Genomic DNA, 13,685 nt, shown 5'->3' on the forward strand with positions numbered 1-13,685 from the left:
TCAAAAAATGTATAACATCTTATATAGAATTAAAAGATATTCTATATTGATTTAGCATTTACGCCACTGCAATTCCATAACTTGGGTAAGACAGTTAGGAGTGTTGGAGTTCCAGGTTATCCTGTCTTTGCACCAAACTCAAGGTCTGCATAGTTGGAGGCCAGCCTGGTCTACATGAGCCCCCCCCCCAAAAAAAATACAAATCCACCTAACAAACAGCAAATCAGAAACTAAAAACAACAAATTCACTTTCTCCAGGGGAATTGTGGCTTAATGTGCTGTACATAATTTCACCTTTGTTTTCCAAAGATGAAACAACACTCATCCATTAGTTTGTGCCAGGTAACAGGGTCAAGTGTTCTGATCATGATTTCTAATAACCAGAATCCTGCCCTCAGGATTGTATTCATCAGATATAACTTGGGCTATAGAAATTCTCCTCAGACTGTCCATCTACAGTGTGCCTGAACTAGAATCTCCAGGGGACGGGACAGACCATTTTTATACCCTCGGCTTTTGAATACTATTTATGTACTTGCTAAACTATCAGGAAACCTTTTCTCCCACCGGGCTCACCTCTTGAAATTGGCTTAAATCACCTTTGCCCAAGGCCCCCAAGCTCCTTTCATTCCACACCCATCTATGGTGAATGCGCACCCTCTGAATATCTGAGAACCCTGCCAGGCCCCCAAGGTTGCCTGCCTTAAGAGTTTGTGCCAGAGTGCCCACACTCCCACGTGGTCAGAGACAAGTCAAAGAGCACAGGACACAAGAGTGGCCCCAACTTTCCTTATGGTTTAGGCACTGAGAGAATGTTATGGGGCATGTCCTGGGTCCGTTTTCTCCCATCCTGCAACAAAGCACAAAGCATGGGTCTTGGTGTCTTGCCCCGACATTCAATATCCATCGGGGCCTCAGGCCTGGGCAGTGCAGAGATTGAAGTTTGGATACTTTGTAGCTATACCTTCCAGCCCAGGTGCTCCGGTTGCGAAAATCACAAACGTAGGTGCGCCGGAAAGGGGATGCAGGTAAGGGAGCAGGTCAGGGAGGAATTAGAGGAAGAGATCAGGGTGGAAGGGTGTTGAAGGGAGGCGCCTCCGGGTATGTGTCGGTGGTGATATCCAGAAAGCTAGGGAGGCTGTGGCGTTCAGCACCGTGTCTGTCTGTCTCTTCTGGTGTTTGGAATCCAGCATTTCGCAGCCTATTCCTGTTAAAGAACACTGCTCTGAAAAGGTACCTGGCAGCATGTTGCTGGCCCTATTGTTCCAACCTGGGTGGGGGATTCAGAGAGAGCCCGTTTCTTCCTCAGATAAGCGTCTCATCAGGAGGGGACCCTGTCTTCAGACAGCAGGGAGCTATAGTACTGGACAAAATGGGGGTCCTGAGATAGCTTTCCTCCTGGTTTCTGAGAGCCTTGAACTTTCTGTTGGGAGCTGGTGAGGCACACGATGAAGTCTCCGTGTGCACTGGAACCAACCCCAGGGAGGTCCTTGCTAGCAGGCCCAGTACGCTGACGACAGTCAAAGTGGTACTCAGCCTCACTTCTGCCCAGTGTTCCACAGAAATGTGATCTCTGTGATTAGGTTGATGCCTGAAAATCGATCATTAACATGCTGTACCAATGCCCTAATGTGGGAGCTCTTAGAACTTGTAATTCAGTGAGAAATTGCTGTGATTCTTCCTGATGTAAAATGCTCCAGGACCCAGCCCTTCATTCTGGAGAGCTGTATCCCTGGCTCTGAGAAAGGAGAGACTGCCTGTGGTTAGGTGAATACTGTGTTACCCATACAAGGGTCTCTGGAAAACCCAGGGATCAAGAGCAAAAGGAAACTTGCTTATGGCTTGGATCAGAACCTGGAGCATAGAAAGGAAAAAGAGATACAAGGGCCAGGCCCAAGTGAACAGTTAAGGCTCAGAAAGATGAGACTGGATGATTGCACAGTGCCCTGCAAAATGGTCTGTGCACAGCTATCTTCCTTAGGGACACAGCTATTGGGGTGAGTTAGAAAAAGGGCGTGCAATACCACCCTAGTTTTCCTCAGGTGAGTTATTGTACCTTGAAATTGATATAGCCTATGACTCACATATCACCTGCCTTTGGGGATTGCTCTGAAGACTCATGGAGAGAAAACAGTTAGTACTGGCATTATTCTGAATATTCTGTATTGACAGAGCTACTCTTGCAGAATGCAGAATTTCCTGAGGCTGCTGAGGGAACATGGGGACACCCACTCTCCCCCACAAGAGCTGGTGACCCTTGCAGGCAAGCTATGTCGGGACCTCCAACACAACCATGTTCAGGTGCTATCCTTGGTGGAAGCAATTCTGGACAGCAAGCACTGTCGGCACCTGCTAGACAATGCAGATGTGGCGCTGGTGTGTGCCCAGGTCCTGGTCCATCAGGAGCAACAATTTTCAGCTCTCCGGATTCTAGAGGTATGATAGAAAGAAGTGGGAATGCAGCAGCCCCCACCATCCCCAAGTTGTTGTAAGCTCAGGCAGGGTGTCCACTCTCACTTGACCAAGTTAGACCTCGGTAACCTTGACAACTACCATTTAGAAAGTCCTTATAGAGTGTTGGTAAGGAAATGTGCCTACGTAATGTACGAGCACCTTTGACATAGCCACCCAGATACCTGACCTGAAGCTTTGAAAAAATGGTGCATACCTGTAATCTCAGCACTCAGGAGGCCTAGGAAAAGCAACAGAGTGTTGCAGGCCAGCCTGTGTCAAAATGATAACACTGAATCATCCAGGAAAAAAAAAATGGAGTCAACAGAGAGGGAGCACATGGTTGGAACTGAGATGACTACTGAGTAACATTTATTTAGTGACATTGGTGACTAGAAACTCATTTGGGGAGTTATTATACAAAACCAGGTAAGGAGAGCAAGGTATACTGAAATTGCCATATTTGCTCTCTATACTTGTGTGATTCAATGGAGGACTGGGTTTACTGATTTCTTTGTAGGGTTGAAGGGTTTAAGATCAGAAAACAGGTCTCAGCTCTGCTCACTGCTGGCATGAAGTGTCTACCATGGCCTGCAATGTAACTGGCTGAGTCAGGCTCACACCTCCTCAAGGCCTAGTAGGGACTGGAGGGTTTATATGTCTGGCCAACATTAGTGGTTTGTAGACCAGTGGGTTCAACTATAGATGATTTCCCATAGGCTGGGTTGGTGTGAACAGCAAATTCTATCACACTCAAGTGATGTAGGAGTCCAGTCTGTACGCTGTGAATATGTTATATCACCATTGGTTAATAAAGAAACTGCTTCAGCCTATGGTGGTGCAAAATAAAGCCATGTGGTGGTGGCAAATACCTTTAAATCCTGCACTTGGGAGGTAGAGACAGGCAAATCCTATGAGTTCAAGGCCAGCCTGTTCTACAAAGTGAGTTCCAGGACAGTCTCCAAAACTACAGAGAAACCCTGTCTCGAACCCCCCCCCAAAAAAAGTCATTTAAGTGCTCTGTAGCAGTGTCTCCCTAAAAAAATCAGAGCTGATTGTGCTGCCAGCACTAACCAGGAAGCTGGCTTTTAAAGAAGCCACACAATTTTTGCTGCTACTGCTGAGTCAGGAAATCTTTTCTTAAATTGTGCCTCTACTTGCTTCTAGTAAACAGAGTCCACCCGAGAAAATGCTGCTACCAAGAAGCTGTGCTTAACTCTGTTCTTTTTTATTACAAATTTTCACCTCCTCCCATTTCCCTCCACCTCTCCCCAATCCCCCTTCTGCTCCCTCCCCAGTCCAAAGAGCAGTCAGGGTTCCCTGCCCTGTGGGAAGTCCAAGGTCCTCCCCTCCTCCATTCAGGTCTAGGAAGGTGTTAACTTTGTTCTTTTGTGTCTAGAATTCCTTCCCAAGCTCTCTCAGGTTTTATGTGAATGCAGTTGGCCCATGTTGGTGCCATCCATAAGCAGAAACTGCTCTTTCATTTCCTGGCCACTCAGACCTGAAGAATCCCACAGAAACTATATTAATTAAAACGCTGCTCAGACTTCTTACTAAGTAACTCTTACATCTTAAATTAACCCATTTTATTAATCTTTGTATCGGCCCGAGGCTGTGGCTTGCTGGTAAGGATCTGGCATCTGTCTGACTCCACCTAATTTCTATATCTCTGTTTAGGTTTCTTACCTGGCTTTATCCTGACAAGTCATTGGCCAAGACAGCTTACTCATTAGCCAATAAGAGAAACACATATACAGGACTTCCAATATCACTCCAGGGCTTATAGTGGTGACTGGGTTTCGATTTCAGCAGGCTTTCCCCACAGGGGTGTCGGGTGCCAGGAGGCAGCAAGGAGCTTGTACAACTCTGGAATGACATTCACTACCACCTGACCATGAGGAAGCTGGGCATCACTAGGCTGAGCCCAGTGCAGAAGTTTCGCTGCAGGAAGAGGTACTTGCTGATTCTCCTCTGTTATAACTCCCTGGGTCTTCCCAGGGCTGGGTGTGTCATCCAAACCCCACCAGAGCTGAGGAAACAAGGACAAGAAGTCACCTTAGCAGTATTTATATGGCTCAGTGGTTAAGAGCACTGCCTGCTCTTCTCAAAGGCTCTGATTTCAATTCCCAGCAACCACATGGTGACTCACAACCATCTGTCATGGGATCTGGTGCCCTATGGAGGAAGAGACCTGGTCAGTCGTCCTCATAATCTTAGACCATGAAACCCAATATAGACAAGTTCAACAGGACCACCATGTACGGGCTGCCTGTGCATTACCCAGGCCCATCACCAAGCTACCACTCTATCTGACACCTCAGTGATGTGGTGGTTGGAACTGGATAGCTGTGTGCCCCTTGACATCCTGACCTTATCTACTGTCCATCATCATTAGACAAGAAGAAGCCTGTGGGTGGGAGCAGTGAGTGCAGGGAGATTGGGTTTCGTTCTGCTGGTTCTCAGGTCATCTAATCCCCACATCTAGGTGTCAGCCTAGACCCTGGGGACTGCAAGATGTGAGGGTTATCATCTTTACCATTTATGGAGCTGAGGTTTCTCATGGGAGATACAAGATCAGGGTTCCTGAGACACTGATACTGTGGAGCCATTGTTCTCCATCCGGAGCCTCTCCCTGGCAAAGGAGAACTGTAGTCTTCCCTTTGCTGCGCTAATGCAGGCATCCTGAGTCACAGGGCCCTCTCAGTGCAGGAGGAAGATTTTTCCTTTGCTTTATTTTGTTTTTGATCAGAGAGTCTACCGAATATTGACAGTATTAGATAGATCTTTGGAAGCTTGGTAAATAATCAGCATTGAGACAGTGGATTTGATAATGTCACCCCAGAGATAGCCCAGCAGACTGCAGCTAAGTAGTCATAGTGTCTTGTCCCCATGTTTGTGAAGTGTCCCCAGAATGCTAGGTGCTTGGAGGTTGTGGGTATAGCCCTGATTTTATACAGCTGGCCACGAGCTAAGCTCAAAAACATAAGAGAAGAAATAAAGTGGGTTTATTCATGTGGGAAAGGGGCTACATTTGACCAGGTCATTAGTGCAAATCTGATGAAACCTTGAATGGGAGTAGGAAAACCACACAGGCAAATTTTCCAAGCAGGCAGATGTCAAGGTCAGAAGCCAGGGATGGTGAGGTATGGTGCCTGGTATCCTGGAGCAGAGAGAAGACATCTCAAGCGAGTTTGTTTCCAGGCCTTCAGAAATGCAGACCTGTCCTCAACCTGTGGCTGCAGGAAAAGGTGGTGGCTCTGTTTGTCTTCCCTTTCCAAGGGCCTCTTGGGAGACTGATAAGCCACCTCGGGAGCATATACCCAGCGACCAGAACGTGGGTCTACTGTAACTATGCTAACTGACCCTGTGAAATCTTAGAGATGATCAGCTGTGGTTGAGAGCTGAGGTGTAGGAGGGGGGCACTCTATTGATTAGAAACTGCCGCAGCAGGGCAATTCATTCTGGGTGTGTTTGGATTAGAGGAGCCTGGCGAGTCCTATGTGGATTGTATTTGGGATGTGTTAGATAAGATGCTTTTGGGCTGTACATGCATGCCAAACATCTGGATGACATCTGTTCCACAGATACATGTGATCTTTATACATGTCCTATATCATTTATGAAGAAATTTAGAGATAACAGCAGGAAAAATCAGCCCAGACATAAAGAGAAATGGCTACTGGTTCCTTCAGTAACACAGAATTCCCCATGCAGTATAGAGAGGCGGTGGAGAAACAATAATGTCCTTCTGCACGGCGTAGTTGCTTCCCAACACAGGGAATAAAGGGAAGAGTGGCATGAAAAAGAAAATCAAGAACACAAGGGGCTGGGATGCTGAGTGCAAGGGATAAGTGAAAAAGGAGCCAAGGGGAAGCCAGGATCAGTATATGGAAAGTTGGGCCAATATTCTTTGAGTTGTACTGTGAGGGAATAAGTCAGGAAGGGTGGCTAGAGGGATTCGTGTATAAATGGGAGAGATCCACAGCTTTAAGAGCTCTTGGGGAGGACCTGGAAGAGGAAATCCTGGAACAAGTTTATTAAACCTGCTGTAAACAGGGCAGAATAGGGAGTCAGTGTTCTTGTTGTGCTGGGCTCTGGGGTAGCCTGTGCTCACTCGCTGGGCGGCTGCAGAGTATGGTGGACCTCCAGGTGGTAACCCAGAGAGTAGTCATCAGGCATTTTGAGGTGATTGGGAGTGGAGCTCAGGGGTGGGCTGGAGAGTGTTTGCCAGAACGTCTTCCCTTTGAAGTGCCAGGCCCTGAGAAGGGAGCAGATGGAGTTTATGTTAAAATTCCTCCTGGCCCTCCTCATTCAGGAACCCACCACCCCCTACTCTCTGCCCTGAGGGCCCTAAGAACCGGAACTTCCCCCCAGAGATTCGCCACCGTCTGCAGAACTTTGCCACAGGTGTGGGCACTTACCCCAAGAAGGCCCAGTTGGTAAGGACAACAGCCCACCCCAGGTGGCTTCTTTTTATCCAATAACTGAGGCTCCTCACCTCTTCCTAAGTAACTCCCCTCTCTTCTTCCCAGACAGTTTTTCCTGCTTCTCTCCAGTCTACTTCCCCTCCACCTTCCCCAGGGTAGCCCCTTGTCGGTCTCCTAGGCAGGTCCCGCTTCTTTTGGGTGGCTCTGCCTCCGCTCAGGAGTTCTTTAGCTATCTTTATCTCCTCAGCCGTAGCTCGGTGGGATCCTCAGCCCCTCCCAGGGTGCTGGCAGTCGCCACCTTTTCCTGACCTCTCCTTTGCCAAGCTTGGTTTTCTCATGTGGGTCTGTCTACTTCTAGCCCTGGATAATTCCCAGATGCTCCCCAGCCCTCTGCTCTATGACCTCAAGCTAAAGGTCACAGTGGAGCAAGGAAGGGGCTCCTGGTTGGAGGCAGTGACGGCACTGATCGAGGAGTTCATAGCGTCAGTCTAGCTGCTTGGGTTCTCAGTCAGTCTTGGGTGCTCAGAGCTTCAGTTGGCCTAGAATGGAGTGGGTGCAGGAGGTGGGGCACATGTGTATTGATCGCCACTTCTTCAGCACATGCTCAGTAGACAATCTGTTTTCCAGTGTGCCAGTTCACTGATCACTGTCTCTGTCACCATTCCAGGGATCAGGTTGGGCTATGCTTCCTTCGTGGGAATGAGTTCTCCTAGCCACCTCTGTGCACACTTATAACTCGCATCCTGTTTTGTGGTCAGGAGAAACTGGCTTTGGAGACTGGCTTGACCCACGAGCAAGTGTATAACTGGTTCGCCAATTATCGGCGACGTCAAAAGGCTTTTTCCCTGAACAATCAAAGAGCCCAGGAGGCCACTTCAGAAGTCTGCGGTGCAACGAAGAGTGGTCGCGAACCACTGCAGCTCTCAGGAGAATATCATGAGTCTGTGACTGTGTCTCAGTGGTCAGGTGAGCAGTCCAAGGGCTTCTTGGAGTCTGTAAGAGCTAGCCAGGTTGGGATTGACCATGGTGTGGCTGTGTGTGTCTGAAGGTGGGGCTTGACATAGCTAGAAGGAAGGGACAATGAGTAGATTGGGGGAGTGAATCAGTCTCCAGGTTTGGAGTTGTTGGTTTTCACTGAAGTCAGCACAAGGACAAGAATATTTGTGTGACTGAAGACCACACCTGTGGAGGTGCTCTCGGCCGGAGGGAGGCTAGGACCCAGTGCACGCCCCTCTCTCTCTCTGATCTGCTTTTAGTTGGATGTGAAAGAAGTGTGTCTCTACAGTCCCCAGAGACAACCCAAGCATCACAGGGGCTGCAGTTTCTGACTTGGAACTTTTCTGGAGACAACACCACTTCACAGTCGCTGTCTTTCAGGTAGTATCATTAACTCAGGTCATGGGACATGTTTCCTCTTTGGTCCCTTCCTCCTTCGGATGGAGACCAGAATACAATTTATCCTTAACTCCGGATCAGCCTGTGCTGGGCCTTGGCAATTGTGGATTGTTTTTGTATTCCTTTTTTGAGTAATTTGCTCAGGTGTTTACTTCATGGAGTGAGCAGCAACTGGTATGTTTCTCACAGCCTGATCCTGTCCCTGCACTCTGCTCCCCTGTGACAAGGCAGGAGCCTTCTGCATACAGCCCAGCAGTGGTCAGTCATGGGAGAGCAGTTCCTGGCTTGACACTGCCCAGGCGTTATGACCACAGGAGCGCTCCTATGAAATGGTTTTGTGATAGGGCCTGCCACACAGGCTATGGCAGAGATTGAGGGGACGTTTAACAAAATCTTTGATCATGTCTGAGGCACTTCAGTGCTGATAGAATTTTCATTATTGCCAGATTTTGCCTGATATTCCTTTAATACTGACCATCATTTATTCACTTCATATAAGGGTCTTGCAAATCATTTTCTGGTTTTATGCAATAGATTTTTAAAATTTATTTCATCATACATACCAACCCAAGTTCCTTCTCTCTCTCCTCCTTCCATCTCCTCCACATACCCTTCCATCCCACCCCCATCCAATCCTCAGAGAGGGTAAGACACATGCAATAGACTTTTTTTAAGTGTCTGTGACTGAGGACATCAGAGCCCAGCTGGACCTTGGCAACATCAGGGATGAGCAGGGAGGATGATTAGTAATGTGCCACATTCCACAGCTTTATGTGTTTCAGCCCACATCCCCCAAACCTGATGTAGTCACCTTCCAACTGCTCCCTTCTGCCCATGGTCTCTACTCATCAAAGCACATGGTTATGTTCCCCAGGTCACTGTATGGATGTGAAGGGTACCAGGAGGGGCGAAGTTACCATCCTGTCAGCCTCGCCTCCATATGCCCCTCCCCTGACCTGTGCTCGCTGGGTACTAGCAACAACATGCTTGATTCCTCTATGGCCGTCCCTGAGTCATGGATGATGCCCCTTGCACCGTCGTCTTCCAGGGAAGTTTTCCTCTACAATGGAGAACTGGACCATAAAAACCAGCTGGACTCTGGGACGAATCCTGAGGATGCCACCATGGCCATGGCCATTGCTACTTTCTGTGATCCCAGTCATGCAGGTGGGTCTACCTTGCACAGACATAAGACTATGGTCTCACCCCGACAACTACTCAAGTACTCGGGCCTTTAGGCTTTGTGTTAGGGTGGAAGTTTGGATGTGGCCACCATCTGCTTGTATCTATAATGTTCAGTGAAACCTAGAACTAATGGAGTAGGGAAGACTCTTCCCACAAATTATCCAGATTATTTCTCATTTATGTCTGTTAGGAAAAATGCATGAATGAAAAACAAAACAGGAAAGGGTTAAAATGGGAGGCAGTAGCTGCATCCATATATTAACCCATTCCCAAAAACTGTCCTATTTGTCTGTGAGTGCCTGCCCCTTCCGGCCCTGCACATCATGCTAGTGTAGAAATGTCAGGGGTTTGATTTTCAGTCATCACTGTAGTTGTGCCTTTAAATTGCACCTTTGTGTCTATAAGACAGTAGTTGTGTGACTCCATCCTTTAAGGCCATGTTGACCTGCCTGTGTTTCTCAGCATTGAGGAAAATGCATCTTTTTTTCTTGACGCTTCTAATTGCCTCTTTTTTTTTAAAAAAAAAAAAGGTACATTTTTAAAACATACCTCCTCCAGCAAACATCCATCACCTAAAGGTTCCATACTCCCCCAAAACAGCACCTCTAAAAGTAGACTAAGTTTTCATAGTTCTCATATAAAGAATCACAAGCTCTTTATTTTTTTAAAAAAAATCTTTTTTTCCTTTTTTTTTCTTTTTATTTTACCTACCAACCACAGTTTCCCATTCCTTTCCTCTTCCTGCCCCTCCTTCCACCTCATCTCCCCCTGCCTCATCCACTCCCCTTTCTTTGCCCATTCAAAAAGGGGCAAGTCTCCCATGGCCATCAAAAAAGCATGGAATATCAAGTTGGGGCAGGACCAAGCTCCTTCCCCTGCATCAAGTCTGGAAAAAACTTCCAAGCATGGACAGTAGGTTCCAAAAGGCCTGCTCATCTGCCAGGAGCAGATCCTGATCCCACTACTAGGGGTCCCACAAAGACAAAACTACACAATTGTCATCCACATGCAGAGGCCCTAGGTCAGTCGCATGCAATTTCCCTAGCTGTCAGTCCAGACTCTATGAGCTCTCACTAGCTCAGGTCAGCAGTCTCAGTTGGGTCCCCTGTCATGATCTTGAGTGCCCTTGCTCCCGCCTGCCAGACTTCTCTTCATTTGGCATTGAATACACCAGGCTTTCTGGCTGACCTGTGAGCCTTCAGAGAGTTTCTTACCTCTACCAATCTGGTGGTCATACAGGAGGCTAGAGCAAGGTTTGCCCCAGGCCTCTGGTTATGGTCTGGGCTTTAGCTGTGCTAGTGCATGGACTCAAGGCAGTGTGGAGCCTTTCTTTCAGGCTCCTTGCATATCAGTGTGTCCACCCATCAATTACCTATCTTGTCTTTTAAGAATTGAATGTCTTTCAAAAAGTCAATCTGTGCCACAGATGGAAAGCAACCAGTGGGCAGGGTGAGGTAGTAACAACTTTTTTCACAAGGAAATCTCAGTGAAACCTCAGATAAGAGGCAAAAAAAAAAAATGGAAACAGTAAAGCTGGCATATGGCCAAAGCCTGAAGTGCAAATTGCCTGTCATTGGCAAAGAGGGGAATATATGGATCAGATTGAAACTCTGGCACTGGACTGTGTGAAGCCCAGCCTAGCATCAAAAGAAATGGACTTTCACATTGTCTCTGGAGGCTACAGATGTGAAGGATCTGCCCATCCTTTTCTTGAGAGGGAGGCTGAGACTCTCGTGTGGTGAACTGATTTCTTATAGCCTGGGCAACCTTTTGGAGACAGAGGCATGCCACACATGTGCCTATGTGCCTTCCTTTCACATACAGTTTGTGGATTTTACCTGCAGGATTTCCTGACCTGCGTGGTAGTTGTTCTCAGAGCTTATATCCAGAGAATGGTCCAGGACTGAGCAGTGGGCTGGCAGCTTCCGCTGCTGGCTCCAAACTTCATTATCCCCACAGGTAAGCTAGAGGAGTTCTGGGTTTTCTTTGGGTCACAAGGCAAGATAGGGCAAAGTTTACTGGTTCATAACCTCAGGATCTGAAGATCAGGTCCTTTCCTTATGTGTTTCTGAAAACATTAACACTCCTTCCCTCAACCTAAGAATGCCCCAATCCCTGGTACATGCATGGCATCTGCACCTCTAATGGCATGCAGACTTGCCCCTGGCCAGAGCTCTCACTTGGTTCCACAAGTCTCTTCCTCTTTATTTGTTCCATAACACAAGGCTGTTGGTTTCTGAGAGGTATCAACGTTTTACCTTTTAATTTTCCAAAATGTTTTTAAAGGGCTTAAAAAGCCTAAGAGGTGCCAAAACATGGACTTTATTAAGACAGGTGACCAGGACTTCTGGGAGGACGGTAGTGGCTTGGGTGTCAGTAGAGAGTGTCGGCCAATAGAGGTAGAGAGATAACGTCCAACAACCCAAGGGACTTGAGACAAAGGGGGATGGTGTCAAGGATATTCCAGGGTTCTGTGATTGAGAGAAGATGCCCAAAGTTTTCCTGAGACTGCTGATAGGGGATATATATGGATATATATGGATATATGGATATATGATATATATGGAATGGTCTGAGGTATTTTAGATGAGATAAGATAAGAAAAGCCTCCATGCTGGGAGATATTTCGAGAAGGCTAGAAGTATTGTCTGGGGTCTTCTGATGTTAAGGGAGTTGTTATCCTGTTTCAGGGACACCTGTCCTGTATTCACTAGGGGTAGCCAAGCCATGTTTCCAGGTCATGCTGGATCCTTTCTCACCTCACCCATCAAGTTTTGGACACTCCAGGACTAAGGATATTCTTCTGTTAGAGTGAATGACTCCATTCTTCTGTGTGGCACTATTCCTGGGGGTTATAGGAATAAATGCATACTCATCCCAGAAAGGGAACTAATGACAAATCAAAGTAACAATACCACCAAAGTTTATCTTGGTGAAGGATGAGTTTAAGGGATGAATCACAGAGCATGGATAACCAAAGACAGCTGAAAGGCCAAAAGGCCAACAACAGTACCTGTGTTGACCCACAAAAACTGGAACCCTGATGTTCTCTTGAAGGCAATTTGGCAAATGTAGCATCCTCCCTGGGCATCTCAGCTCTTTAGAGAGAGTCTCCTTCAGGCATCTTGACTAACCCAAGTTCCCACATTCAGCAGTTGCTTGCTGCTTCTGTAACACTGTGGAAGGGATCTTTGGGAATCTTAAAAGTTTCAACTTTCCCAGACTTCACAACCTTCCCAGACTTGAAGTTTGTTTAATTTCTGAGTCTAGTGCATCTGCCTCCTTCCTAAAGGGAATGTTTCAACTCAGAGAAAATGACTCCATGACAGTTCTGTAGAATTCCATGTAAATAAAATCAGATACTGTGCGCTCAGGGTTTTTGTTTGTTTGCTTGATGACATAAGGTCTCTTTGTGTAGATTTGGCCCTCCTCAGACTCCCAGCTAGCCTCCTGCCTTACCCTGGGAGTGTTGTGGTTGTGGATGTTGGCTCCACGCCCAGCCTTTGATTTTCTTTTGTTTTGCTTTGCTCTGCTCTGGTGTCAAGTGCTTAGTGTGTCCACTGGGAGATTGTCCTGGCTGGGCTGGATCATCATCGGTGATGCCCTCTTCAGTTGCTCTCTATGGCCTACCATGTGAGCCTTCTCACAGTATGTTTTCCTCCTGGGTAACTCTTCAGAGTGCCTTGTCTGACTGGACACAATTCCATCCATCGTACAGAAATTATATAGTCAAAGTCATCCTGCAAGATGACTATATCATGGGACTATGTGGGTCATGCTACCCACTATCCCATTGAGACAGAACCTGTTCTGATGTGAGAAGCAGAGTTATATAGGATAAAGGTCTTCCCTTTCAGTTATCTAGAGGTGACACCAGCCTCATCTGCCATGGCAGCACCTGTGTCCACCATGGAGCTGAGCCAACCCTTGTTCTGTGGCCAGGTGAGGCCTTCTGGGTATTCTGTGTTTCCTCTCAGAGGTAGTGCTCCTGGGTTGTAAATAAGGAACAGAAGTGACCTTTGAGTGGATGTTACTATATTCAGAACTGGATGGGATTGGGGACACAGATCCCTCTTCTAAGTCCAGAATGGGTCTGATGAGGCCGGGAGGCAACTAAGTACCTAGGTGGGAAGTCAGGGGGTTCAGTGCCTGAGAGCATGTTCTATGTATAATGCTGATCTGGTTTTGCAGGTGCAGCGGTATGATGGCCAGACCTCCCTCCTGTAA

General features: G+C 47.3%; 1 protein-coding gene across 1 annotated transcript; it reads left to right on the top strand.

Annotated features, from left to right (window-relative positions):
• Positions 1-2,187: 2,187 nt before the first annotated feature.
• Anhx (anomalous homeobox) lies at positions 2,188-13,685 on the top strand. The gene is made up of 9 exons (XM_042055847.1): positions 2,188-2,436; positions 4,277-4,404; positions 6,767-6,890; positions 7,637-7,912; positions 8,418-8,531; positions 9,056-9,440; positions 11,303-11,417; positions 13,316-13,400; positions 13,650-13,685. Exons 1-9 carry the CDS (start codon positions 2,188-2,190, stop codon positions 13,683-13,685), a joined length of 1,512 nt encoding a protein of 503 aa, XP_041911781.1.

The sequence above is a fragment of the Arvicola amphibius genome, chromosome 10 (assembly GCF_903992535.2).
Source record: "Arvicola amphibius chromosome 10, mArvAmp1.2, whole genome shotgun sequence".
Classification (NCBI taxonomy): Eukaryota; Metazoa; Chordata; class Mammalia; order Rodentia; family Cricetidae; genus Arvicola; species Arvicola amphibius.